General features: G+C 46.0%; 1 protein-coding gene across 3 annotated transcripts in view; it reads left to right on the plus strand.

Annotated features, from left to right (window-relative positions):
• CAMK1D (calcium/calmodulin dependent protein kinase ID) overlaps nt 1-27244 on the plus strand; it is a 389654-nt gene that overhangs the window by 146271 nt on the left and 216139 nt on the right. For 2 of the 3 annotated variants that reach the window (XM_070471984.1, XM_070471983.1), the window contains exon 2: nt 4352-4483. The exons of the other annotated variant lie outside the window; for it this stretch is intronic. In XM_070471984.1, coding sequence (XP_070328085.1) covers nt 4352-4483 — 132 coding nt within the window. The remainder of the gene's footprint in view (nt 1-4351; nt 4484-27244) is intronic. 3 annotated transcript variants of the gene reach the window in all.

The following is a 27244-nucleotide window of genomic DNA, read 5'->3' on the forward strand; positions in this document are numbered from 1 at the left end:
GGAGCCAGAAGAGAGTCCTGAATGGAATAACTGGAACTCATCGCAGTGGTGTAGGGATGGAAAGACAGATGGTCATCTGAGGGTCTTGTTAATGGAAACCTGGATCTACTTGGTGATGAAAGTGGGAAAGGAATGAGATTGAGTTCTAGGCTGGTTTCCTTAATCTACAGAAATGAGAACAGGTATTAGAGAAGTTTGGGGAAGAAGATACTAGGGCCCTAGCAGGCAGCTGGAAAGGTGAGATTTGCACACGAGATGAGATGAGGGAGGTTACAGTTTAGATCAAGGTTAGGGGGCCATGAGGAGATGGGTGGTGGTGTGGAAACAGGAAATATCCCCAGATTTCCCTGGGGATGGCATAGAATAGGATGAAGACTGGGCTGAGGATGGGACTTAGGGGATCGCTGACATTTGATGAGAAGAGAAGGAACAGGTGGTGATGAGAGAAGCTGTATGTACAGATGGAAGGAGAGAGCTGTCGTAGAACTAAGAAGGAGGGAGTTTTAGGAAGGAGGCTCCCGCCGTCAGAGGTCACACGAGAGACTGATGGGGTGAGCAGCAGGAGAGCCCTGGGTATAGCGTTTGGTAGACCCCTGCCACCTCCCAGTGACCAGCCCTCCTGGTTCTAGTCGAGGGGTGACAAAGGGAAGAGTCAGATCACGGAAGGAGGACAAGGGGGTGCCAGGCAGGTGTGGCCACTGCACAGACCGCCAGTTCAAGCTTCAAGCGTGACTCAGTCTGGCTGAAAGGCTCTCCAGCTCAGTATGAAATGCCCAGCACTTATATCTTACAGCCCTGGAGTGCGACCTTCTCTGACCTCCCTGTATTTTGTATAACTTGGTAACTGTCATTCCCTACTTGCGTTCTTAGCAATTTATCTCCCTGGGTTATCTGGAGACTTTCTGGCTCTCAGATAATTTTTCTTGCTGTCTTCCTTCCCATGACCAGCCCCCTTCCCAGCCTTCCTCTCTCTGCCTGTCTCCCTCTCCCTCCCCCTACTGCACACAAGCAGACACATGCCTGACTTTGTTGTGTAATTAACACTGAAAGTGCCCCCACTCTTCGTTCATGAGTTTCTGCTTCTGATATTTTTAATTAGCTTTCTTGGAATGGGAAAGTGTCTTCCAGTGATTTATGTTTATTCTACAATAACAATTTATGCTTATCTTATATCCCCTGAAGACCTGTGAGCTCTCCAGGTCTTTGGAAAGCTTAAAGCTGGGTAGATGCACATCGTTTGGCTCAGCGAGGCAGTGAGGTGGATTTGCACCCCCGAGCCAGGAGGACAGGAGGACAGCTCACCGAGAGGCAGTGTCTGACCCTCCCTTTCTGTCACCCGCCCCTCTTGTGGGGCAGGCTCCCTGCTGGCAGCCCAGCAGAGTGTCTTGAAAAGGCCCTGGGAAAGGTTAGGAAACCTGCGTTTTCTTTTCTGACCCTTATTGCCTGGGCCTCAGTATCTTCCTCTGCAAAACAGATGGCAGTAACTTCCTCGCACTTCTTGGGTTGCCGTATGAATTGGATTCATTGATATGGGTCGAAGCGCTTTGTAAATGTCAAGTGGTACGTAACATCCAGTGCCTCCAGTTATTCATGTAACTTCTTTCTCCTTTAGAGAGGTAATGAGTGAAAAGGCTTCTCAAATTTTTCCAGTGTAATCATTTTTTAAGAATTAATGCTTATTAGAGTATAGTTTCTTTACAATGCTGTTAGTTCCTGCCGTAAGGCTATACATATACATGGGCTTCCCAGGCGGCGCTAGTGGTAAAGAACCCGCCTGCCAATGCAGGAGACGTAAGAGACACGGGTTCCAGCCCTGAGCCGGGAAGATCCCCTGGAGGAGGGCGTGGCGACCCACTTCAGTATTCTTTCCTGGAGAATTCCGTGGACAGAGGAGCCTGGCAGGCTACAGTCCATGGGTTGCAGAGTCGGACGTGACTGAAGTGACTTAGCACACGTGTGTGTACACACAGCCCCTCTGGACTTCCTTCCCACTTAGGCCACCAGAGAGCTCCGGGACGTGCTCCCTCTGCCGTACCGTGGGTTGCCCTTGGTTGTCTACTTTATATATAGTGTCAGAGGCATGTGTGTGTCAACCCCAGTTCCTCCTGTCCCCCCTTCCCCTGGGAGCGAGTCCGTAACCCTTCACATTCCTTCCCCCTGGGAGCCCTCACTGGGAGGGGAATTCACCTCAGTTCATCCCCAGACACACATGAGCAGGAAGAGCAGCTGCTGGGTGGACGATTCCCTCAGGTTGTTATGAATTGGCTTTTTTGGGCGAAAGCCATTGGCAGTGACCAAATGCCACTGAGAATGTCTAATACCATTTATCACTCTGATAAATCTGCCCTGGGTTTTATGTATTTCCGTTTCATAATTGCTGTTCTGGCTGAGTTGAGAAGGTGTCTGTGTATGCGAGGCATGTGGAGGGTGGGGGAGACTGTGACTTGGCCTGTGATCTTTACTCTGACATATTCCATTTGGTTCTTTTGTGGACTACCCATCTTCTGTCTCTTAGCTTTCTATAATTAGATACAGGCCTTGAAGACAGATTCCTCTCTCAAGAGTTGGGGTTCAGGAGGAACACTTGCCCCAAAGACTCACAGTTAATTGCACTGAGTGGTGAATTCCTCCCACTGGAAAGGATTTAAAGTCTGTCTGTGAGTCTGTCTTTGCTCCGGGACAGATGCCTCTCCCTGTCTGGTGGCACAGGATGGGGAGAGAAAAGTCCGCTCTTGCTTAGGCATCTGTTGTTTTTTCTTTAACTAATTTTTATTGGAGTTTAGTTGATTTACAATGTTGTGTTAATTTCGAGTATACGGCAGAGTGAATCAGTTATGCATATATAGGCATCCACTCTTTTTTGGATTCTTTTCCCATATAGGCCATTTCAGAGCATTGAGTAGAGTTCCCTGTGTTATGCAGGAGGTCTTTATTTTTTAATCTACTTTATATATAGTAGTGTATATGTGTCAATCCCAGTCTCCCAGTTTTCCCCATGGTCCCCAATTCCCCCCTTGGTAAGCGTAAGTTATCTGCATCTGTGACTCTGTTTCTATTTTGTAAATATGTTCATTTGTGCATTTTTTTCAGATTTCACACTAAGCAATATCACATGGTGTGAGTCTTTGTCTGTCTGACTTACTTCACTCAGTATGATGATCTTTAGGTCCATCTATGTTGCTGCAAATGGCATTATTTTGTTCTCTTTTATGGCTGAGTAGTGTCCCGTTGTGTATATGTACCCCATCTTCTTTATCCATTCATCCATTGCTTAGGCATCTCTTTGATGTTGCCCGAAGAACAGAGGCCCCAAGACACCAGTGTTGGGATGACATTGGTCCTTCTAGTGGCCGGAGAGTTTGTCTCTGATCATAATTGTTTAGCAGCTGTGTTTAGTGTCCCTCAGAGGAAATAGGAGTTGCTCCTGAAAGTCTGGGGACCAAGAATGACTCAGTAACTTTCTGTGGCCCGCTCAAAGCCCACATTAGTGAGATCTGCTGCAGACCACGAAGGTGTCTGTTTTTGAGTCATTAGGGAACTTGTGCCCCCTCCCGAGAGTGGCACCCGAGGTTTTCTGCTGGAGATAGAGAAGGTGGCAGGTGGGCGGACAAGCCTGCCTCTGGGGCTCCTGGACCACCTCTCGGGAGATATGTAATCTCTGGGCCTGAATGTTCTGGTTACATTTTCAATTTGGGGCTCTGACCTCACAGAGGAAGATTTATGTTTTCAGGCAGGAAAGTCTCCCTGACTCAGGGCATCATGTTTGTTTTTGTTTGTTTGACTTAAAAAAGAAATAAGCTGCTCACTGCAGCCATGCCCAGCCCTACCAATTAATTAACCCATGTCAGTACCACATGTTGTACACATTAATTACACTTTTACCTATCTGTGAGAATTAATTTCAGGTTTGCAAAGTGCTCTGAAATTCTTTTGGGACTGAAAGGTTCTGGGAGGAATCTAGACATTTGAATGTTACCCTCTTGTCTGCTTGGGGTTGGGGGTGCTGACGGCTTCAGATGGGTGCAGTCTTTTCTGGAGGAACCTTCCTGGAGCATTTCTGTGGCTCCTGAGTTATCACTGCTTGGCTGTTCTCAGAGTGGCAGGTGACTGGGGGAGGTGGCCACACCCACGTGGACATCCCCGTGTCCCTTTGCAAGCGGTCGCCCTTGCCTCTGTCTACTCTTTGCATAAAGACGTTTGGTTAGGAGTGTGGTTGGATTAAAAAAATCACCAGGGATCCTTCTTATTGTTGCTATTAGTCTTGATTTTGGTAGTGGGATCAGAGGAGCTGTCAGGAGTCTCCAGATCTCCTGAATCTAATCTGATTTTTTTTCTCCCTCTTTGTTCACAGTGGGGCATTTTCAGAAGTGGTCTTAGCTGAAGAGAAGGCAACTGGAAAACTCTTTGCGGTCAAGTGTATCCCCAAGAAGGCGCTGAAGGGCAAAGAAAGCAGCATTGAGAATGAGATCGCCGTCCTGAGAAAGTGAGTGCAGGAGGACAGCCTCCCCACCCCCTCACTGGGGGTCATGCTCAGATGATGGGGTTTTTCATGCAAGGGAAGTAGGAGACTACGGTGGCTAGAGAGGGCGACCAGGATGCTGACCTGCAGCGAGGAGTGGGCTTTTTAACCCTGACTGCTGTTTATATGGGGCGTCCAGAGCACTTTCCATATTGTATTTCGTCTCCTAATGTTCGTAGTAGTCATTTGAGGTCATTATTCTTTCCAAAGAACAAGGCAGTCAGATGGACTTGGCTTTGAACTGAGACCACGCCGCTCCCTCCAGCTAGGTGACCTTGGGCTGTTTCTGAACTCTGCACCTCCTCCATAACGAGTTAATAACATCCCCCAGGTGTCCTCAGGATTAAGTGAGTGTGCAGCTGCCTAGTGAAAGGGTGGCTGCCGCTGCCGCTGTGCCCAGTGCTATTATTGGTTTCTTCTTGTTGTTGCTTTATTTTATAAGAAGGAGGTGAAGCTCAGAGATGAAAGTCACTTGTCCATCGCCTTGCAGCTCAGATGTGGCACAGCCTGGGAAGTCAGCCCCACCAGTGTGATTTCCACAGTCTTTGGTGGGCCCCTTGCTCTTGCCACTCACCTGGCACCTGGCACCCAGCAAGTTCCAGAGCTCACTGGTTACCTGCTTTACCTCTTCACTGAGTTTCGTTTTGCTCCCCACGTAATAGAACCTGGATGGGGTTCCTGGACCCAGTTCCAGCATGCATGGGTTTTCCCTCACCAGCAAGCGGTTCTCAGTTGCCAGCAGGGTGTCCAAGAGTTCAACTCAATCCTGACACTGTCCACCTGGAGGCAGAGTCCGATCCCGCAGGTGAAGGGCTCAGTCCCACAAGACCACCCCCCGTCAGGCTGCTGTCTCAAGCTTGCGTGTTACCTGTACTTCTGACTGACGGGCTGTAAATCAGAGGCTCCCATGACCCCCTCCTGGGCATTGATCAGTTTGCTAGAATGGCTCGCAGAACTCAGGAAAACCCGTTCACTCACTAAACGGCCAAATTATTATGAAAGGATCTTAAAGGATGTGAACTAAGAACCAGATGAAGAGATACACACGGCAGGGTCCCGAACAAAGAGGCTTCTGTCCTCCTGAAGCGTGAGGCCAGCGTGGAACACAGAAGCATTCTAGTTCCCCAGCGTGGAAGCTCTCCAAAAAGGGACAAAAACTTGTCCATTAGGACTTTTATGGAGGCTTCATTATATAGTTGTGATTGATAAAATCATCGGCCATTGGTGACTGATTCAACCTCCAGCCCCTCTCCTCTCCCTGGAAATCTGGGGGATGCAATGAAAGCCCCAACCCTCTAGTCACATGATTGGTTCTCCTGGCAGCTCGCCTCCAGCCTGGGCTTCCCTGGTGGCTCAGATGGTAAAGATTCTGTCTGCAATCCGGGAGACCCAGGTTTGATTCCTGGGTTGGGAAGATCCCCTGGAGAAGGGAAAGGCAACACACTCCTGGAGAATTCCATGGACAGAGAAGCCTCGCTGGCTACAGTCCATGGGGTCGCAAAGAGTTAGACACGACTAAGTGACTAACACACACACATAGCCTCCAGCCTGGTGCTTCTAGAAGTCAACTCGTTCACATAACAAAGACACCTTTGTCTCTCAACACTTTGGAAATTCCAAGAGTTTTGTGAGCTGGAAGTTGGGACCTGTGGACAAGACCAGATGTATATTTGATTTTGTATATTTTGTATATTTGATTTTGCATATTTTGGTCAACTCAGTGACCAAATGTTTATTTCTTACGTGTGTGCTAAGTTGCTTCAGTCATATCCAACTCTTTGTGACCCCATGGATTGTAGCCTGCCAGACTTCTCTGTCCATGGGATTCTCCAGGCAGGAATACTGGGTTGGGTTGCCTTTCCCTTCTAGAGGATCTTCCTGACCCAGGGATTGAACCCAGGTCTCTTATGTCTCCTGCATTGGCAAGTGGGTTCTTTGCCACTAGTGCCACCTGGGACGCCCTATCCCAGCATCTCAGAACTAAGTCAGGGTAATGCCTCCAGCTCAAAGGTGCAGAGAACTGTTCTGATGTGGTTGGATCCTCCCAAAAGATGGTCTCCCATTAGCATGGTGTCCAGGCCTGTCCCCTCATTTTCAGGGTCAAGCCATTCCCCCCATGTCTCCCAAGGTTTGAGGGAACAGACTTTTATATGAGACCTGCTTTTGTATGAGTAGAGTGTATCCGAGCATTGTGCTATGAAGTTTTTAAGCTCTCCTGTTAGCAAAAGATGCTAGAAATGTCCTTGAAATTTTGGGGATTTGAAATCAGCACAGAGCAAGAATCCCTGTACAGATAAGTGAAATAGAAAGGGAACAAGCCTTACTGGGTCTCAAAACAAAGTGTCACACTGTCTGGGCTTGCCTGAGTAAACTGTCCCACTTCTGTGTCTTAGGGACCAACTGTGCCCACTGAACGAGGCTTTGTTGCCATCAGTACAAACTGAGCGCCGAGGTGGTCGGGATCTTCCTGTCCTTGCAGCATATGTGATGTGTGTTCTGGAACAAATGGGTCTCGACAGTACTTTTTATTACAAGCATTTTCTCTTATTTGTTTGGTCTCTTAGGGACCTGAAGAGTTTCATGTTGTCCTGTGAGGACTGCATGAAATAATTCTGTGGCAAAGAATTTGGGAAAACAAATTTCTCTTTGTACATTAGCATCAAGCAGGAAAACACTATGTTAATGAAACATTTATTTAAATTGCCAATTTTCCAATGTGAAATCAGTACCCGGAGAAGAGGGGTTTGGCTGCGTATTAAGTTGCAGCCACGTTGCAGATATTTGACATTTTAGATGGAAATCTGGGTGGGGTCAGAGCTTTCCAGAGGTTCTATCTTGGGCCCAAGGGCTGCCTGTTGCTGAATCAACGATGGTGCCTTTGTTTTTGGGTGTCTCCCTCATGAGCTTAGAAGCCACAAAACCAAGGAGGTCAGTTTTTATTTTTGGTGATATTTTCTGTCTACATGGGCAAGGGCAGCAGATGTAAACTTCATAAACCAGTCTTGACTCTTGTCTTGGTCTGTCTGCCATAAGTAGTGCCTCCATCCTGTGCCTCCTTCAAATGATACACACTTCCAGCAAGACGGCAGTTCAGAGAAAGGGAGGACCAGGGATTGGGAGTCACTTATTTTGATAGTTCTCAGTCTCTGCTCTTGGGGTGCCTTGAAGTATGACCCTTCTTTCAGGAATGGAAAACCAGTGATTTCTCAGGGGATAAAAGGGGCTATATCTCCTATATGGGTTTTGGTCCCTGTGAATGATTTACAAGTAGAATAAGAGGCTGTCCCATGTCATAAGCAGTCGAAAGCAAAGTATATTAGTTGTAGAAAAGATAGTTTTGGAACTACTGTCAAGAGCCACCATTGGAACATACATTCATTTCACTGATGTTTATTAAATTCCTGTGCCTCAGTTGGCACTGCTAGGTGCTGAGATTGAAAAAACAAGATACAATCCTTGTCTTCCGGGAGCTAGATAAGTGCAGTGACATTGTAGGTACTGTATGAGAGGTCTTACTGGGGGTTTAAGAGGAGGGCTTCCCATTGCTCCCTTTGGGGTTGGGTGTGAGAGAAGGCTTCCTGGAGGAGGTGCGTCTAGACAGTGAGTACATTTTGCTAAGGGAAGAAGGGCAGAGGAATATTCCAATCAGGAGGGGGCGGGGTGAACAGAGGAAGGGAGATGGGAGGCAAGCTGGTGTGCTGGAAACTCCATGGAGCCCAGTGGGCCAGGTGGAGGGTCCCAGGTGAGATGTGAGGGCCCTGAGGTTGGGGAGGTTGGATCACGGGATGCTGTATACCCCCACTTTATCCTGCAGAGAGCGGGGAGCCTTGAAGTGTTTTAATGGAAGGAGCAACGTGGTCAGGATTGTTTTGTAAAGATTATTGTCGCAGAATGAAGAAGGATTGGTGGGGCAAGATCCACTATACGGGGAAGCAGTTAGGCGGCCATTGGAGGCACTGAGGAGGCAGTGCATTAAAATAGGATCTATGGGCTGGGATGCAAGAGGCAAAATGGAATCTCTAGGACTTAGAGATTCGGGAGGAATGGGGAGACAGTTGAGGGAAGAGCTGAGTCTAGAATAACTGCCAGGTTTCTGATTGGATAGCTGGGTGGATAACGACCTCATTAACTGAGATCAGAAATCCAGGAGCAGGAGGGAGGTGGTGAGTTCTGATTCAGACATGCTGGTCTTGGGAGTGGTGGGTTGATAGAGGAGGTCTGAAGCCCAGTCGTGACCTGGGCTTGCTGGATGTTAAATTTGTCTGAAACCATGTGTTAAAAAATTCTTTGGTCCTCTGTAACTAAATCCTTGAAGATAGGATCCCAAAGAGGCCTGCATTATTCCAAATTCTGTCTTATACCCTGGTCGTTGGTATATTTTCAGGCTATTTTTCATCTAAGGAGGCCCATCTGGGAGACTGCTTGTCCTCCTCTGTGCTGAGATTATTGCAGGGTGAGAGATTTATGTTTTTCATTGGATTAAAGTAATGCAGCTAATATATCCTTAAGGATGTCTCTATTCTTGCCCTGAAAATAGTTCCAAAATGAATCTCCTACTTGAAAAGTGGATATTAAACCAAGCTCAGAGGGAATAAAGAGGCAGGCTTCATGGTAGGCAGTTGCTATGTAACATCGAGGGATTCTGTCTGACTGGCAGGGGGCAGGGTCTGTATGGCTCAGCACCAGCCTTCCCTGGAGGAACGGCTAGCTCAGGTCCTGTGAAGGGCGTGTTCTCTGCATTATGGAATATCACAATGTCAGTGTTACCGCTGGATTATGGAGCTTATCGTTTCCGTGGTATTATTTACTTAGAGGGCAGGCAGTGCTCAAATCTAATTTCAAGGCAACACATAAAGCTTTTTTGGAAAAGTAGAAAGGCAAATATACAAACAGCCCCCACTGAAATGACAGATGAAGGGAATGCATGAAGATGGAATATAGGAGATAAGAGAAGCAAAACCAGTGTCTTCAGAGTAACCCTTTTCCTAATAGTTGGATTACCAGGGCTCGGACTGGCTAAAGAGTCACTGTACTCATGAAACATGGCTCCAGGATTCCATGCTGTTCTAATGGTTACTTTATTGGCTGCAGAGATGATCTTTCCTGGTGGGAATTCTCACCTGTGTAGGAACTGGTTTTAAACTGCAAGCACTTCATCTTGGATACACTGGGGAGTCTCAGCTCAGGGTCTCTGCCTTTTTCCCTCTAAATCAGTGTTTCTCAACCCTGGTGGCACTTTAAAATCACCCAAGAATCTTCTGCAAACATCCTGAGGCCCAGGCTCCAGCCTGACCAATTGAGATAGAATTGGAGGTTATGGTAGCTACTGGGAAATTTTAAAAAGCACCCCATCTCCATCCCAGGACTCTTACATGCAGCCAAGTCAGTGTTGAGAAGAGCTGCTCTAGGGCCATGGCCTCATGGTCTCACCTCCCAGGGGGATGAAGATGTTCTTCATGTGCCCAGCAGTATGGAAAAATGTGTAAACATGCATATATGTGCACATGCACACACACACCAGACAAAAGCTTGCATATATGTGCACATACATACACACCAGATGTAAACATGCATATATGTATGCACATACACACACCAGATGATGCTTCCTTTAGGTGAGAGGGCTTGTTTAGTGGAGCAAACTCAAATGGGGTTCCTCTTGAAGAGCTGGATTTCATCCTTAGAGGGGGAATTGACTCGACCCTGTTATCCCCCTCAGTGGGGAGCAGGCACCAGCCACTAGCTGGGTTCAGGAGCGAGAACCTGGCTCTTTGAGGGTGGCTGGGTTGTAGGGGCAGTAATGGCCATTCCCAGACTGGAGAGGCTGGCATAAGGCTTGGTCAAGTCAGCAGGACTCTCAGTGGCAAGCCCACCATTCGAAGGGAATCAGGGCTGCTGAAGGCAGCAGACACCAAAGCCCAGCATCTGCTGTGGCCAAGGTCAAGGCTGGATCGCGGACGGGGCGGTGAGGCTGTCTTCTTGGGAGAGCAGGAGTCAGCACCACAGCCAGGCTCCGGAGGCCTGGGCACTCCTTATAGGAGCTTCATTCCCTGGCTCTCTTGGACTAGACATGTTTCTCTCGGCACAGACTAACTAGAGGCAAGCCAGGCAGCTTGAGCCCCCAAAGGAGAGGACAGCTGGTTTTGAATTAAGTATTAGCCTTCAGAGAAAGGCTTTTCTGTAAATTAACTCATTTAAATCTGGCTTGCTTCTGCTCCTGCAGCTTTGTTCTGATGGCAGGCTGGCCCGTTTGCTTCTTTAAATCACTGCCAAGTGCCAGTTTATTGTGTGTGTCAGAGAAACAGACACTTCAATAGAAATTCATCGATTCAGAGCGAAGAAAACCACTTCTCCAATGACTGAAAATGGCCAAGCTGGTAAAGCTGATACTTGAGTTTCTCAGGCACCAATACAACTTTTTAAGGATCTAATCTGCCTAGAAGATGGTGTTCCAGCACAGAGAGACCTTTCCTGTGGAAACATACTCTCAGAATTAAGGACACAGGCAGGAAGTGTGAAAAGGAATGTCTGGAGGCCATGTGATAACAAGTAAGGAGGTGGCTCTCTCTCTCTGTTATGATCCTGGAACACTTTGCTACCCTGAAAAACTTCTGCTGAAAGTTCCCTTAATTTGGGAAAAACTATGCAATTCCAGCAAAACAGGTCGAGGGATGTGGTTAGGTTATTTGGTGGTGATTATTTTCATTCCATGTGTCTGTGATTAAAGTCACAGTCTTGTCAAGCTTGGAGTGTGTGCAGGCAGGTGTATCAGCTGCAAGACTCTAGTCCCGTTGGAAGGTTGACAGCCCATCTTGGACCTGTTCACTCCAGCTTGGTGAAAGCATCAAACATACACCAGAGCCAACGCTAGTCCATCGGCCCTACTGGAGACCCGACCTTGGAATCTTGCCGAGTTTGGTGAACTTTCTCCTCTTTAACTCTGTACTTTGCTTCTGCATTTCTTCCAGCCCCGTGGATCTGACTGTAAACTCAGCTTTGTCCAGACCACTATTTGCTGGCCATCATTTATTTCATCCTAACAGTGGGCATGTGTATAAGAAATAAAGTTGGCTTCGTGCCCATGTGACTATACAGCCAAAAGAGGATACATGTGATGCTTCCCAGTGGCTTTCCCAGGGTGCTTTTTGTCCATAGCAGATAGTCCAGGAACATTTAAAAAATTTGATTTGCGATCCAGGATCAGTGAATTTTTTTGAGTTCTATCAATCAATTTCTTGAGTATTGCTGTGAATAGGAGAAGACTAGAATTGGTGGTGTTCCTTGCTGCAACAGGGATATTCAGACTAGTCTGGCCAGGAACGGTGGTTTATCTTTCTAGGGACCATGAACCTCCAGAGTGTCTCCCTGCATGCGTTTTCTGCTTCCCAAGTACCATGTGAAGTGTGGGTCTTATGATCAGACAGACTCTTTCTTCATGCCTCCTTCCAGTTCTGTGCATTTGAGATTTTAATTGCACATCTGCTGTTGACCCTCTCCACCTTAATTCTGTGAAGTCACTTGCTTGATGGGATTCAGACTTCTCGGTAAACAGCACCCTCCCCTCCCATTTGCCGTCAGCAGCTTTCACCTCCCCGCCCGCCAAGTTCAAGTTCATGTTCATGCCTCCAGAAGGCGCAGATGACTCCTCCACAGATGGTTCAGACCCCTGCCTCTCCTCTTTCCTTTCTGCTTCAGTGGGCTGAGCCTCAGTTTGAGACACCCTCTTCTTCAGGGTTCCCCCTGATTGTCCCTCCCTGGTGGGCCCTTCCCTCTGAGGCCCCACGGCAGGAGGCTTACCTCTGACCCCCCAGCTGTGCCTGTGAGGTCCTCTTCCTGAGACCGTGGATTTCCAGAGTCCAGCCCAGAACTGAAGGCAGGTGGGGAGCATCGAGAGGATTCAGGTGATAATGAGGGTTAGAAACGCTGCGTGCAAGTGCTGACTCAGTAGAGACTAAAGCAGGGAAGAAACCTCTGCTGACTTCCATGGGCTTTCCATCAGCCAGTGGGGGTGGGGAGCCTTCTAGAAGACGAGCCAGGTTTGAGGGGAGGATGATTCTTCTATAGCAACAGAGTTGACTTAATCTAGTCTGGCTGTTCCTGCCACCTTTTACACTATATATATGACTCTGTAGATATTTAGGGTATTTGAAGAAACATTGTGTTTTATCACACTTTTAAAAATGGTGTTAGTTATTTGCATGCTGATTTCTGTGTCCTGTCTCCCTGTCATCTAATCTGACTGTGTGCTTGGGTAGTTCAACCCTTGTGTGGATTAGTTGGTTTAAATTCCTCTAAATTATTATTATCTTGGAAAGTGTTTTCTCTCTTCTTCAGTCAACTTACTTAGCTAGTGATTCATATAAATTTCATTTAAATGGTTCCAACATAAGTGTGTGTGTATGTACACATATATACATACATATCTTGTCTGATATTTCAAAAAAAATCAGAAAAGCTTATATTGGAGGATCCTTGGCAACCTGAAAGACTTAAGTACAAGGAGTCCTGGGATAAAACCAGGATGGCAAATACAGAGAAAGAAAGAAATACACACCAAAAGTTCACTGTTTCTTTTCTGTTAAACTTTAGGTTATGTCAATTCTATTTTCTACATAGTTGCATCATTGTTTATTTGGATAAATGATTCTGGTGAAGCTTTATTTATGACTCATTATCTAGTTTAAACTCTATAAAGTTTGGTGAATAGACTTTATTTTACATATTTAAAGTCTAAGGTTATCCTTTGGGTGGTTTAAACGGTTACCAGTTGAAAGCCGAATCACTGACTTTTGTCCTCCAAGTCAGTCTAAGAATGAGATTAGAGTCTTAGGTGACTGGTCTTAGGCGACTGGTTTTTATATATACACTGAAAGAAATAATTTCTAAAATAGTGTGTGTATGTGTATATATACATACACACGCATATATATATGGAATTTGGTAAGTGGAATTTAATATTCATTTTTAGCTATTTACATTTTTCTTTTATACGTATTTTAAAAATAAGGTTGACTACATGATTCAGGCATGAGGTAGGTCTCACTGAGGAACCCTTACAGTCAGGGATATTTATTTGTAAACAAGTTCAGTGGTGTGATGGATGTGGTGTTTTCATTCTTGTTGAAGGTTACAGAACTGATGTGCTAAATGTACACATTTATATATGTGTATATGTGCATAAATATGGACACATGTATGTATATGTAGATGCACATATTTACATATACACTTATACACATTTTAAATGCATTTCAGTTTTTTTTTTTTACATCTTTCCACTTAAGAGCAAAAACTTCTTTTTTGGCTTAATTTAGTCAATATGCCTTCAAGGCTGTCAATAATCTTCTATCTGGATGCCTAAATAAGATCATAAGGCATAAGAGAAGCCTTTTTAAACATTAAAATCTTCCAGTGTTAGGTATTATGCAAATATTAGGCATTGCTACTCTCATCATGCTTTTGTAAGAGTGCAGAATATGTTGGTGGGAGAGCTCAGAGCAGAAATTGTACCCATTTTCTGGAAGGAGAAACTGAGGTGCAAAAAATGTAATTTGGATGAGATGGAGCTGGGGAGACATTGTGGAGATGTTCCCCATCTTTTAGGATCCCCAGCTTGCCCTTCTGTTAGGAAACTGCTTTGGGAACTTTGTTCACTGTAGATGCAGCCCTTGGGAATCAGAAGTCTTATGACTCCCGGGACTTGGCTGACGGTCCAGTGATTAGGACTTCGTGCTTTCATTCTGAGAGCCTGGGTTTGATCCCTGGTCAGGGAACTAAGATCTCACAAGCCAAATAGCCAAAAAAAAAATGTCTTATGACTCCCAACAAGTAGGAAGAAATAGCAATAGATTTAAAAAGGTAATAGATGTCAATTGATTAAATTAATAGACTGATAACTCTAAAATCAGAATTCAAGTTTTTGTCCCAACCTTGTGATCTGAAGTCTAGAGCCATATGTATCTACCCTTTGAGATCTTAAAAACAAACATTCTACTTTGTCATCATTTAAAAACTAGCTGGAACTTCTAGGAGCCTCGTTTTATATAATCTTCACTATAAATCTCTGAAGAGGATATTATTCTTCACATTTTACAGTTGAGGAGCTGGGACTATTTCAGAAATTTCCAGAGGCCTGCCTCATAAGTACATAGAGCAGGAAGTCAGACCCAGATCTGTCTTTCCCATCATGATTTGATCTGTCTGGTGTTCCCATGTTGTTAAAACAGGGCCACATACGCTTGATGTTGACAGTAGCCCACTGCATAGGGGTGCTCATTAATGGTGAAAAAAAAAATCTCTATTTTACACTGCCATTAGCGGGTCAGTATAAAATATTGGTGAAGACCTCAGAATTAGCCCAAGTTTTCACCTGACTGCCCCACTTAGAAGTTGTGGTGGTTGTTGTTTAGTCACTAAGTCGTGTCCAACTCTTTCCCACCCCGTGGACCATAGCCTGCCAGTCTCCTCTGTCCACAAGATTTCCCAGGCAAGAATACTGTAGTGAGTTGCTGGTTCCCTCTTCAGGGGATCGGATCTTCCCAACCCACGGATCAAACCCGCGTCTCCTGCATTGGCAGGCGGATTCTTTACCACTGAGCTACCAGAGAAGCCCGAGAAGCTGAATGACCTTGGGCAGACGATTCCAACTTTGTGCCTGCATCATCAGGAAAATGTTGGTACTTACCTCGTATGGAGATTAAAGAACTAATGCATCCAGAGTGCGTGCAGTAGTGTCTGGCACGTTGTGTGAGCTCAAAGAATGTTTGCTGTTTATATCGTTACATGTATGAGGGACATCTTGCTGGACAGTGGAAACGGGGAGGAGGTGCCTTCCCAGAAGCCACATCACATGCGTACGGCCTCCTTGTTGAAAGCCACGGAGGCCCTGCTGGCGGAGGACACACTGCCAGCCACAGGGAGGTGGCTCCCTCATCCAGCGGAGAACGTACCATGGTGCTGATGCCCAGCGCAGTGGCAGAGTTGTCAGGAATGCGCCAGCTTTACTGTTTCTCTTAAGCTGTGAAAGCAGATACTATTGTCTCTCTTGCTATCTTCTTCCCCTGACATGGCAGTCACTGAGCATTTTGGTCCAGTTGTCTTGACCTCCAGATGAAACAACAGGTCCAGAGAGGTCAAGCAAGTGGCCCAGGGTCACAGAACAGACTCATGTGAGTGTGCAGCCAGAGCGATACTTTCTGGCCTCCTCCTCCGGAACTCTATCGACACACCACCCTGGTTCTCTTGTAGAGCCTCCCTTGGGAGGATGCAAGAAAATGACTCCTACTCATCGGAAAGGTAGCTTTTTTTTTTTAATCCCATGTGACATGCAGGATCTTCGCCAGTCATGCCCCCTGCACTAGGAGCATAGGGTCTTCACCCTAGACCTCCAGGAAGGTCAGTTTTCCCTCATTTTGAAGAGCGCTGTGGTATGTTTGCAGAGACCGAGGTTCTGCCCTGCCACCCTGGCCACGTTCCAGTGTGAGATATGGGGTCTGGTTCCAGAAATTCCCCTGGTGGTTTCAATTATCTGTGCTGTTCCCTCTGCCTCCCCATCCTGAGTGCTGATGCGGTGAGGCCGCAGGCTGCCGTGATTGCTCTGGTGTCCTGCGCCCAGCTGCCTCTGGTTCTCTGGAATTTGCTGCAAAGGAGCTCAGAGCCTGGGTTAAAGATGAACCTCTGGGAATGTTTCCTTCCCATTTCAGGTGTGTTTGAGGGCCTCGGTCCTGTGTGCCAGCTTCTTGGCAACTGATTGGCGATACTGCTCCTCAGAAGCGCAGTAGGAGGAAGCCAACTCCAGACTGTGGAATGATTAGGGAAACGTGGGAAGTGCTGCTGTTGGAGGGGTCATAGTCTGAGAAACCTTGTCCACTTTCTCATGTGGCCGTAGGAAAGGGAGATGCGCTGAGCACCCAGGCTCTGGTCCTGTGCCTGCTTGCTGTGTTTGACCCCTCTCTCTGTAGCTTTCTGGAATGTTCTAGAAACAAACGGAGAGGTGGCTTGTCACACACTGTCCTGGAAATCAGAGTGGGTTTGAAGGACGTGGGTCATTTTGCAGTTGCCCCAGGGTAGGTGCCACAGCAGGTGGAGGCCACTGAGGAGCTGACCACCCAGGAAACGTACTGTTGGTGGGATGAGCCCATCGGTTCAGGCAGCCACAGCATTTTCCTCAATGCCAAGTTGTTATACAGTAGTATGTAATTTTTTCTAGGTATAAAAGTAAAATTCCAGAAAGAAATTGTCACTCAACATTAGATGTTCTTTCTAGTGAGTCTCCTTGATGCAGAGCAAAGGATAATGTGACTATTTCTTTAAAACCAGTGCTTCCCTCCAGTTGAAGGGGTTGGTTTGAATTGTATTTCCACATGTCCAGCCCCGGTTCCCTCACTGTGGATGTCTGGTGTGTTGGTTGTTGTGTGTGTATGTGTGTTTAATCCTGGCAGGGCCCCTCCAGGACATATCCGCTTGACACAGCCCCTGGGAGGTGGCCTGAAAAGATGGCAGAGTAGCAATATAGGCAGCACCCCTGTCTTGGGTTGAATATTAGTGGTATCGTCTAGAATGTCAGGCTTACCTAGTGGCACAGCAGTAAAGAATCTGCCGGCCGGTGTAGGGGACACAGAGACGAGGGTTCAGTCCCTGAATCAGGAAGACTGTGCAGAAATGGCTAGCCACTCCAGTGTTCTTGCCTGGAGAATTCCATGGACAGAGGAGCCTAGTGGGCTACAGTCCATGGGGTCGCAGAGTCGGCCATGACTGAGCACACGCACATTAGAACATTCATACTTGGGAGGCAAATCCCTCTGTGAGCTCATCTTTCTGTTTAACTTCTAATGGTGCAGTCCCTGCGGTTGCAGAGAGTCCGACACGAAGTGACAACTAAGCAAGGAAAAAGGAAGCCAACACGTAGTATTATTGTCAGCACACAGTGGGAGCATTTCTCCTCTGAAGTTCTGACTTCTGGAACAGTGAGTTCACCTGGTCGCTCCCAGTGGTTTCAGAATGCCCCCCTTTTTTCTCATTTTTTTTCTTTTCTCTCCTCCTTCTTGCCCTCTTTCCCTACTAGACTTTAAATCATGTTTCTCCCTCCTTTGACTGCTGTACTTCCTCCCTCGACTCACTTAGCAACTCTTTACAGCGCAGCTTCTGCCCAACCATGCTACTGATGCTCTTTGCCCAAAGAGCTCCAATTAATTTGAGTTGCCAAACATCATAGGCTTTTCAAAGTGTAGAGTCACCTTAATTTTTCTGAAACCCTAGGCCCTGTTGACCAGTGCTACCTTGTTAAAACCCTCAGATGGCTTAACTGTGACTTAGTTTAAGTGCCTTTGCCATCTAGCTTAGTCCGTTCAGCTGTTGTAACAAAATACCAGAGGTGGGTAGCTTATAAATGACAAAATTTTTTTTCCTCAAGAGTTCTGAAGGCTGGGAACTGCTTGCTGGTTCATCATTTCAGTTCAGTTTGCTCAGTCATGTGTGACCCCCATGGACTGCAGCACACCAAGCTTCTCTGTCCTTTACTATCTCCCGGAGCTTGCTCAAACTCACGTCCATTGAGTCGCTGATGCCATCCAACCATCTCATCCTCTGTCACCCCCTTCTCCTCTTTCCCTCAAGCTTTCCCAGCATCAGGGTCTTTTCTAATGAGTCAGCTGTTCGCATCAGGTGGCCAAAGTATTGGAGCTTCAGCTTCAGCATCAGTCCTTCCAAAATGTATTCAGGGTTTATTTCCTTCAGGATTGATTGACTTGATCTCTTTGCTGTTCAAGGGACTCTCAAGAGTCTTCTCTAGCACCGCAGTTTGAAAGCATCAATTCTTTGACACTCAGGAAAAAAACCAGCCTTGTTTTCCTGGTTTATAGGTGGCATCTTTTTGCTTAGATGGTGGGATCGTTTAGAAAGGTGTCCACTCTAAGCTTTTTCTCCTGTGTCTCCCTTGGGCATTTATTTTTTGAGCAGAGAATCGATCCCACCTTTTTTATGGAGGCAGAGATTGTCCTGTGAAACCACAGAGGGCCGAGCTGGAACTCCTCAGGGAGGGGATCCTGAAGGTTTAGTGTTCTATATATAGTGTCAACGAGAGCCTGGAGCCTTCTGGGACCAGCCACTTGCCTCCCAGGTCACAGTGTTCAGTATGCAAAGCTAGTGACTCCACAGGTGTTGAATTAGCTGCAGATTAAGCCTTCTGAGAACCCTGGTTCAGATGACGGTGGAAAATGTACTTTGTATGCAGAAGCCTTACTGTTCAAACACGGCTTGTTAGCCAGCTCAAATTTCACTTTGTATTTGAAAAATAGAATGTAAATCATAACGAAATGACTGTATCATTTAGGCCCCACTGGAGAGGAAAATAAGAGTCATGGAATACTGTGTCCGCTTATCTGGGAACCAGCCTAGGGAGGATGCAAGAGTGCTTGGGAAGGTTCCACCAGTAGCCACAGGAATGGCCAGAGGATGGAAATTAGGTTTCAGGAGGAGAACCAGAAGCAATGGATGTTATTTTACCTGTAGAAGTTAGACAGCTGGCATCCATTTACATATATTTATTATTGTATTTGAGTGACTAGCATTCTGTGAGGGCATTGTGCTTTTTGTTAAGTTCAAAGACGATGCTGTTTCCCAGTAGGACTCTTAGATTTTTATCTGATATTGTCAATAGTTGTGAGTCATTCTGAATATCTCCATGTTCCTGATACACTCCATGCTTTGCGCTTTCTCATTCAGGTAGCATTTCCTCTTTGTTTTTATTTTTTCAAGGACTGCATGAGTGTGATTGTACTAACTAGATTTAGAATAATCAGAACGTTATGATGGCAAAGTAGCTGTCAGCACTCGGGCATGGTGGCCATGTGATTTCCGTGGAAACAATGTCTGCCTTCCTGGGAGCACCTGTTTTCCTTTTTGTCTCTCTGTTTATGGAGAGCAGAAAGCTGAGCTCGACTTAGCTCAGGTTCCAGTTGATACCTTGTGAGTGTAGATTCTTAAAATGATGCTGAACCGTAAGATTTATGTCAGTAAATAAAAAGCTATCAGAAGGAAGAGGCTTTTACTAGGTATATTGCTCTTATTTGGAAAAGTGGCAATAAATTTTAAGTGAATATTAAGAATGAGTAACATGTCAGGAAGAAATTGAATTTCCTTCACCAAAAGCCTAGAGACTGTTGTTCAAGAAGTAAGCCATGCACGTGAAAGGACTTGGAGATGATAATGATGGTGGTGGTGGTAGGAGGCGGAGGAGGAAGAACAGGAGGAGGTTGTTGAGGATGAGGATGGTGATGAGGATAATGGTTATGACCAGAAGGATGGTGATGATGAAGGTGAGGAGGAGGATGGGGATGGAGATGATGGTAATGGTGAGGAGGATGGTGGTGATGAGGAGGATGGAGGTGATGAGGAGGATGGAGGTGGCGATAATGATGATGGTGGCAGCAGGCCCACCACTGAGCACTCATATACCTGTTCCTCTGCCTGTTTGTCTCCAGAATAACAGTACCATCAGGCAGGTATTGAATCTCCATTTGACTGATGCAGAAACTGAGACTCAGAACGTTTCAGTAGCTGCCTAAAACTGAGATTGAAATCTAGATCTCTTTAGAATCTAAGCCTTTTTTGGTATCATATTGCCTCCTGTACAAATACTTTTATTATTATGACGTGCACGGTAAATGTAATGTGCTTGAATCCTCCCAAAACGACCCCCCATCCCCGGTCTGTAGAAAATTTGTCTTCCATGAGACCAGTCCCAGGTGCCAAAAAGGTTAGGGAGCACTGCTCTAAAGCATGCCAAAAGTGCATTTTCACCGGTCTTCAGTGGCTGCAGGTAAACCACCATCAGCTTCTTTCAGCTTCTTAAAACAAAGAGGGGTTTTGCCGGGGTCCCTGCTCCCAAAGCTGGTCCCAAGAAAAGATCCTGTAAAGAGAGGGAGCTGACTCCCAGCCTCCCCTGCAGCCCCAGGAGTCACCTTCTGTGTGCTCGTTCTGAGGAGCGTGACCACCTGTTTCTGTCCCTCTAAACCCAGGCTGAGACACGGGCCAACAGCTTCCCCTGGTGTCTCCTCCTTTGGTTCCCCGTGGCGCTTCTGAGACTTCCCAGTGCGAGGGTATTACAAAGGAACAGTCCAACAGGGAGACTCCACCAGTCAAGATGCGGTGTCCTCCGAGGGATGCACAGTGGTTTCCTCTCCAGGGCCCAGGGGTTCTGTCTAGTCCATGTGGGTCTGTCTGGGGAGCTGCCTTCCTTGTTCTCAGGTTGCTTCCATCATCTCTCACTCGACAGGTGGAAGGAAAATGCTGGGCGTTAGCACCCAGGCCAAGAGAGAAAGATTCAGTTCCCCTTCTGTCTTCCTTTGGCCCCTCCTGCCACCCCACTTCCTATCTCTGGAGGGCACCATGCATGCTCCAGGGGGTGGGCAGCAAAGCACAACCACACTTTTCAGGCAAAATTTGGCTTTTATCTCCACCAATTTCTTCCTGGTTTTCCAAAGACGTGTGTGCACGCACATGTGCGGGCTCCGTCGTGTCTGTCTCTGTGACCCCATGGACTGTAGCCCTCCAAGCTCCTCTGTCCATGGGATTTTCCAGGCAAGTATACGGGAATGGGTTACCATTTCCTTCTCCAGGGGATCTTCCTGACCCAGGCATCGAACCCGTGTCTCCTGTCTTGGCAGGTGGGTTCTTTACCGCTAGCGCCACCTGGAAAGCCCCAGATGTGTATGTACCAGAACATGAAAGGGAGCAACAGTGTTGATTCGAGAGAGAGGTGCACATCTGGTGGGAAAGGTGTTTTGTCCCCTCCTTCACCTTCACGACTCCTAACGTTGAGTCACTGGTCCTGTATGACCATTGACATCTACTGTGGATCAAGCAAAGGTATCTCTGTTCTTTGAAGTACTAATCCATTGCTGACCACCGAAGGGCCTTATCAACTCTCTTGCTGGTTAAAAAATGTACTCTGAGCCTCACACAGTAGGCAGTTCCTTATGTGTACATGAGTTGGACATGACTTACTGACTGAACAACAGCAACAAACGTGAGCTTTCAATTCAGTTGTTCCTGAAACGTTAACGGAGTGGCTACTTTGTACACATGCATGGGAACCAACTAAATCTATTGGGAAAATCATTGCACAAAAGAAATAAAGGGAACGTTATAAAACACACAGGAAAGGTATATTTCAGAAATACCAGCCTTTTAAGTAAAAAATAAAAGCAAGACTTCTGAAGAGCTCCCTTTCCTACTTATTTTTCTGCTTCTGTTGCTGACAGGTGAGAACTTGCCTGGCTCTGGCTGAGAGCAGCTTTTGAGCAGAGCTGTTCTCAGGGGGTTCTCTTACTGAAAAGAAACAGGAGTCTCAGAAGCACAGAGGCTGGCCTTCACCCCATTTTCTACCAGAAAATTGGACTGTGTAGTCTTGTTCCCTGTCGCTTGGGGCATCTTTCTGTTAGTGATTTTCATTGTAGTCACTCTTGGCTTCACTGTTCTCCTCTGTTAATTGTCTAGTTGAAAATGATTTCTGAGTAGCAGGCTCTGATTTCATGGTTTCCTTTCCTTTCAAAGGGAAACAGACTTCTTTGCAGTGTGGGGAAAGGTTTGATGGTACACAGCCTAAAACTAATAAGCAATAACTGGGGACTAGCCAGCCCACAGTCACTTTCCTAAAATATGCTGATTTCCAAAATAAGCCAGCACAAACAACAGTTTGGAGTCCCTCTAATAATATCCCATATATAAAATTCCAGGAGATTCGGAGCTAGCAATGTACTCACTTTCTCATTGTCCACGTTTATTTAGGGTTAGGTGATGGATCGCAGTGACACCACCTTTGATTTTAGCCTGTGGTCCTGGATTCTGGCTGTGTATTAAAACCACTGGGGCCTATTCCAGATCAATTAAATCAGAATCTTTGGGGTCTAGACTGGGGTCTGGACATGAATATTTAAACATGTAGAGCCTATTTTATAGAATGAAGTAAGTCAGGAAGAGAAAAGCAAATATTGTATATTTATGCATATTTATGGAATCTCGAAAGGTGATACTGATGAAATTATTGCAGGGCCACGAAGGAGACACAGACGTTGAGAACAGACTTGTGGACACCGTGAGGGAGGAGGAAGGAGAGGGTGGGCTGTATGTAGAGAGTAACATGGAAACATACATTAGCATACATAAAATAGATAGCCAGCAAGAATGTGCTATATGACTCAGGGAACGCACTCCGCGGCTCTGTAACAACCTAGAGGGGTGGGGTGAGGGAGGGGGCTGGGGAGGGGTTCAGGACGGAGGGGACACATGTATACCTGCGGCAGATGCGTGTTGATGTATGGCAGAAACCAACACAGCATTGTAAAGCAATTATCCTTCGATTAAAAATAAATTTAAAAAGTGAATCTACCATCTGAAAAATAATAGATCTACATATGTATATGTATATATATGTAACTGAATCACTTTGCTATATACCTGAAACAAACACAACCTTGTAAATGAACTGTACTTCAATTTTTTAAAGAGATGGTCAAACAAAAATCCAGATCTCCTTTAATGTGGGGCCAGGATTGAGAATCCTTGGACCAGAATAACAAGCACAGCAGGAAAGACAGAGCAGGCAGGGCTCCGCAGGAATGCACAGGTGAAATGGCTTCTGTAAAAAACGGCTCCGCTTTGCATATCGTTTTAGAAAAATATGTTCACCCTCCTTTTCTTTCTCAGTGCTCAAGAATGAATATTTGGGTTTGCATTAGCATCTCGGCAGATTTTTTTTTTTTTCTCTAGATGAAGGAATGTCTGTGCGGTAGAAGGGATGAGTTAAGATTTTTGCCTTCAAGCTCTTTTAAACACTGACTCTGTTGCTGTTTCTAAAGGCTATGTTTACATACAAACTTAGTGGGAGAACATGAATATTAAGTAGAGGAGCTCACATCTATGTCTTGTGGAAATGAGTTAGTTTAGAATAGCAATTCTGAAGTGAATATTCCCCCGGGGGGTGGGGAAAAACTTGGGTGATTCAGTACCTGTTGAAGTTGTCAGGGCCTCTGGGGACCGCAGCTGCTCTTTGTCCCTTCGTATCTCGTTTGTGGGTGACACCTTGCCAAATGTGTGCCGTTGTGACTGGGTGGGGAGCATCCCATAGCTGGTCTGGCCACATGAAGAGGGTGAACTTGTGAAGATTAGCCACTGACTGCAGACTTAGCAGCATCCTCTAGGGCTTTTAGTCACAGAACGTAATTAAGGAGGCACACCCAGGAGAATTTGCAGGAAAACTGAGAGAAGCTCTGCTCTCCAAAAGTGCCTAATTGTTTGGGGATTTGTAGTCGATAGAGTCAGCATCAGATGGGACCTCCAGACCCCTTATCAGGTTTAGTAAATATCAAGTCAGTGTTTGGGTGCCTGTTTTTTGGTAATTGACAAACCAGGAGCCACTGGTCTCTAAGAACTTCCTGTTTCCTTCTCTCATCTGTCTCTTCCCGCTGCAGTGCACCTGCTCAGGGCTGCCTGCCACCCTGGAGAGGAAGATGACAGCTAGCGAAAGAAAGCCCTTCCATTGAACTGGGCATTCCCACCCCCCATTTCCCCCCCACCAAAAAAAACCCAGACAGCGTTTGTGCAGTTCTCAACTGCTATTCAAGAAAGTCATGTATGCTCTGCATTGGACTTGAGTGAGCTGTGTCAATTTAAAGTGCCTTTTTTTTTTTGTATCAGTTTATTTTTCATTGGTAACAGACTGTAAAATGTAACCAAGAATTGTTTGGTGTGTTGGAGAGACTGACTTGTTTACTGTGGCCAGAGGCAGTTTGACAGGCGTGCCTGCAGGCGGTGGCTGTACTTCCTGGGCAGAGAGCACTTTTATTTTGTGATTTGCCTGTTTCTCTTAAATTATGGAAAATCAGAGCATCTTTGGATGGCTGCCACAGAGCTGCAAGCTTTAAGGAGCAGGCTTCCTAGCCAGGAAGGGGCAAGTGAAAATCTTCCCGAACCCCTCTCCTGCCAATGAAGACATAAGGCGTTCTAACGTTATGAAACTGTACCTTTAAAAAATCCACCCCACCCCCCACCCCACACTTCAGTAGCTTTAGACAGGTGTGGAGGGGAGCAGGAAATGGTAATTTTCAGTATTTACCACTTCCTAGGAACCGGACTTTGAAGAAAATCAGCTTCATGGGAACATTTCATTGCCCTTTTAATGAAGTTATGTAGTATTTTCTGAGACTGGGCTTTCTCTGGCCAGGACATCTTGTCACATGTAGAGTTGCCAACATTCTGGCATAAACCCTCCTTTATTTATTTAAAAATTAAAAAAAAATTTATTGTTGACTGTGCTGAATATTCATTGCTTTGTGCAGACTTTCTCTAGTTGCTGAGAGTGGGGAATACTTTTGATTGCAGTGCATGGGCTTCTCATTGCGGTGGCATCTTTTATTGCAGATCACAGGCTCTAGGCACATGGACTTCAGTTATTTGCAGCATGCAGGCTCAATAGTTGTGCCACACAAGCTTAGTTGCTCCGTGGCATGTGGAATCCTCCTGGACTAGGGATCGAACCTGTATCCCCTGAGTTGGCAGATGGATTCTTATCCAGTGTGCCACCAAGGAAGTCCCAGACCCTCCTTTTAAATGCTCTTTGCAGAAGGGGCCAGCTAGTACAGTTCTGATGTGCCAAACCCCAAAGTTGAGGGGGAAAGGAGTGAGAGCAAAAGAAACTTAAAGCAAACAGAAATTGTTTGCCAGTCACGATATGCAAATGACAATATGTACGAAAAAATAAGTCACTAGCTAATCATTCCTTTTGCAGCCTTCAAGGGTCCAGAGTGTCCAGAGTATTGGTCATTTTTCTGGAGCACTTTCTGTATCCTTATAGGGCACTGAATACTTTGTTTATTTAGAGTTAATTCTGAGCATATCTTCACTTCTCACCTGTAGTCCCTTCGTGCTGGGTCTCTGTCTGGTCTCTTTGTTTCTCCCATGGCTCCTGGGAGAGTGCTTTATCCATAGTTACTATTCTGTAATTATTGTGGAATGAATGCACTTTTACAAAACATGGGTGTAATTTGTTTTGTTTATCCAATTCAGCTCTTAATGAATTAATATATCTAACTGGGCAGACATAAAGCTGCCGCATGTAGAATAAAAGAACTCTCCAAGTGACCAGAATCATAGAACCATAAAATTTTATAGCCATAAAGGACTTGAGAGATTTTAATTCAGCCTGTTTGTTTTACAGATGATAAGCAATTATGGCTGATAGAGATCAAGTGACTTGTTCAAGGTTGCAGAACTAAACGTGGATGAATCAGCCATTCATTCTAACTCGTGCATTGATAAGCTGCATATAAACCGACGTTGCCGGCAATTATTTTAGCTACCTGTTATAGTACATGTAAATTTCATCATTCTGCATGCTCTTGATTTTCCTTGCAGAGGATATTTAATTGATTTTTTAATTTGATTGCCTCTGAATTTGGGGCTAATCAGTTGCTTTTGTTTTCTCTGTGCTGTGCTTAGTCATTCAGTCATGTCCGACTTTTTGCGACCTCATGGACGATAGCCCATCAGGCTCTTCTGTCCTTGGGGATTCTCCAGGCAAGAGTAGTGGAGTGGCTTGCCATGCCCTCCTCCAGGTTTGTTTTCTCTACTTTCTGAAATTTCTTCAAGCCACTTTGAAGTAAACTTACCTGAATGGTTTATCTGTTCTTCCCACTTTGGTCACAGAGAGGATGTGGGAAGGAAGCAGAAAGTGGCCAGACCATGTAAAACATGAGAATTTTGACCTCTGAAGTAACCAGTCCAGGGAATCACACAATAACCCCTGTGGCAGTTTGTCCTAAATGACCAGGCAGGACTTAACCAATCACTGATGCTTCCCTAGTATTTGTCTCAGGAGCAGCCTGAGGAAACCCTATATGTTTCCCAAACCAACAAGAGGATGCCCCACTTTAGTTTGTTTGTCTGTAGCTTCTCCATGCTGACAGCCCCCAATCAGGGCATTCCTGAAACTTTCCCTTTTTCCACCACAGACTTTCCCACCTCTCTGCCTGTTTTGAGTCTCTGCCAAATGCCGGTGGTGGTGGGTGACTCCCTTGCTAAAGTAGGCACTGAATAATTAGCATTTACCTGTTATCATTTGCATTCCCTTATGGTGAACCTAGAAATCCTCATGGAACCTAGACAGCGTATTAAAAAGCAGAGACATCACTTTGCTGACAAAGTTCCATGTAGCCAAAGCTATAGTTTTTCAGTAGTGATGTATGGATGTGAGCGTTGGACCACAAAGAAGGCTGAGTGCTGAAGAATTGATGCTTTTAAACCATGATGCTAGAGAAGACTCCTAAGAGTCTCTGAGACTGCAAGGAGATCAAACCAGTCAATCCTAAAGGAAATCAACCCCAAATATTCATTGGAAGGACTGATGCAGAAGCTGAAGCTCCAGTACTTTGGCCACCTCATGGGAAGAGCCGACTCATTTGGAAAAGACTCTGAAGCTGGGAAAGATTGAAGGCAAAAGAAGAAGGGGGTGGCAGAGGATACAGTGGTTAGATGGCATCACTGACTCAACGGACATGAATCTGAGCAAACTCTAGGAGATGGTGGAGGACAGACGAGCCTCGCGTGCTACAGTCCATGGGGTCGCAAAGAGTCGGACCCAACTGAGCGCCTGAACACCACCACCCTTGTGGAGAAAGAGCCACAAAGAAGACCAGTCCTGTCTACTCGGGCGTTCTCTCTGGTTCTCAA

Source organism: Odocoileus virginianus, chromosome 9 (genome assembly GCF_023699985.2).
Source record: "Odocoileus virginianus isolate 20LAN1187 ecotype Illinois chromosome 9, Ovbor_1.2, whole genome shotgun sequence".
Taxonomy (NCBI): domain Eukaryota; kingdom Metazoa; phylum Chordata; class Mammalia; order Artiodactyla; family Cervidae; genus Odocoileus; species Odocoileus virginianus.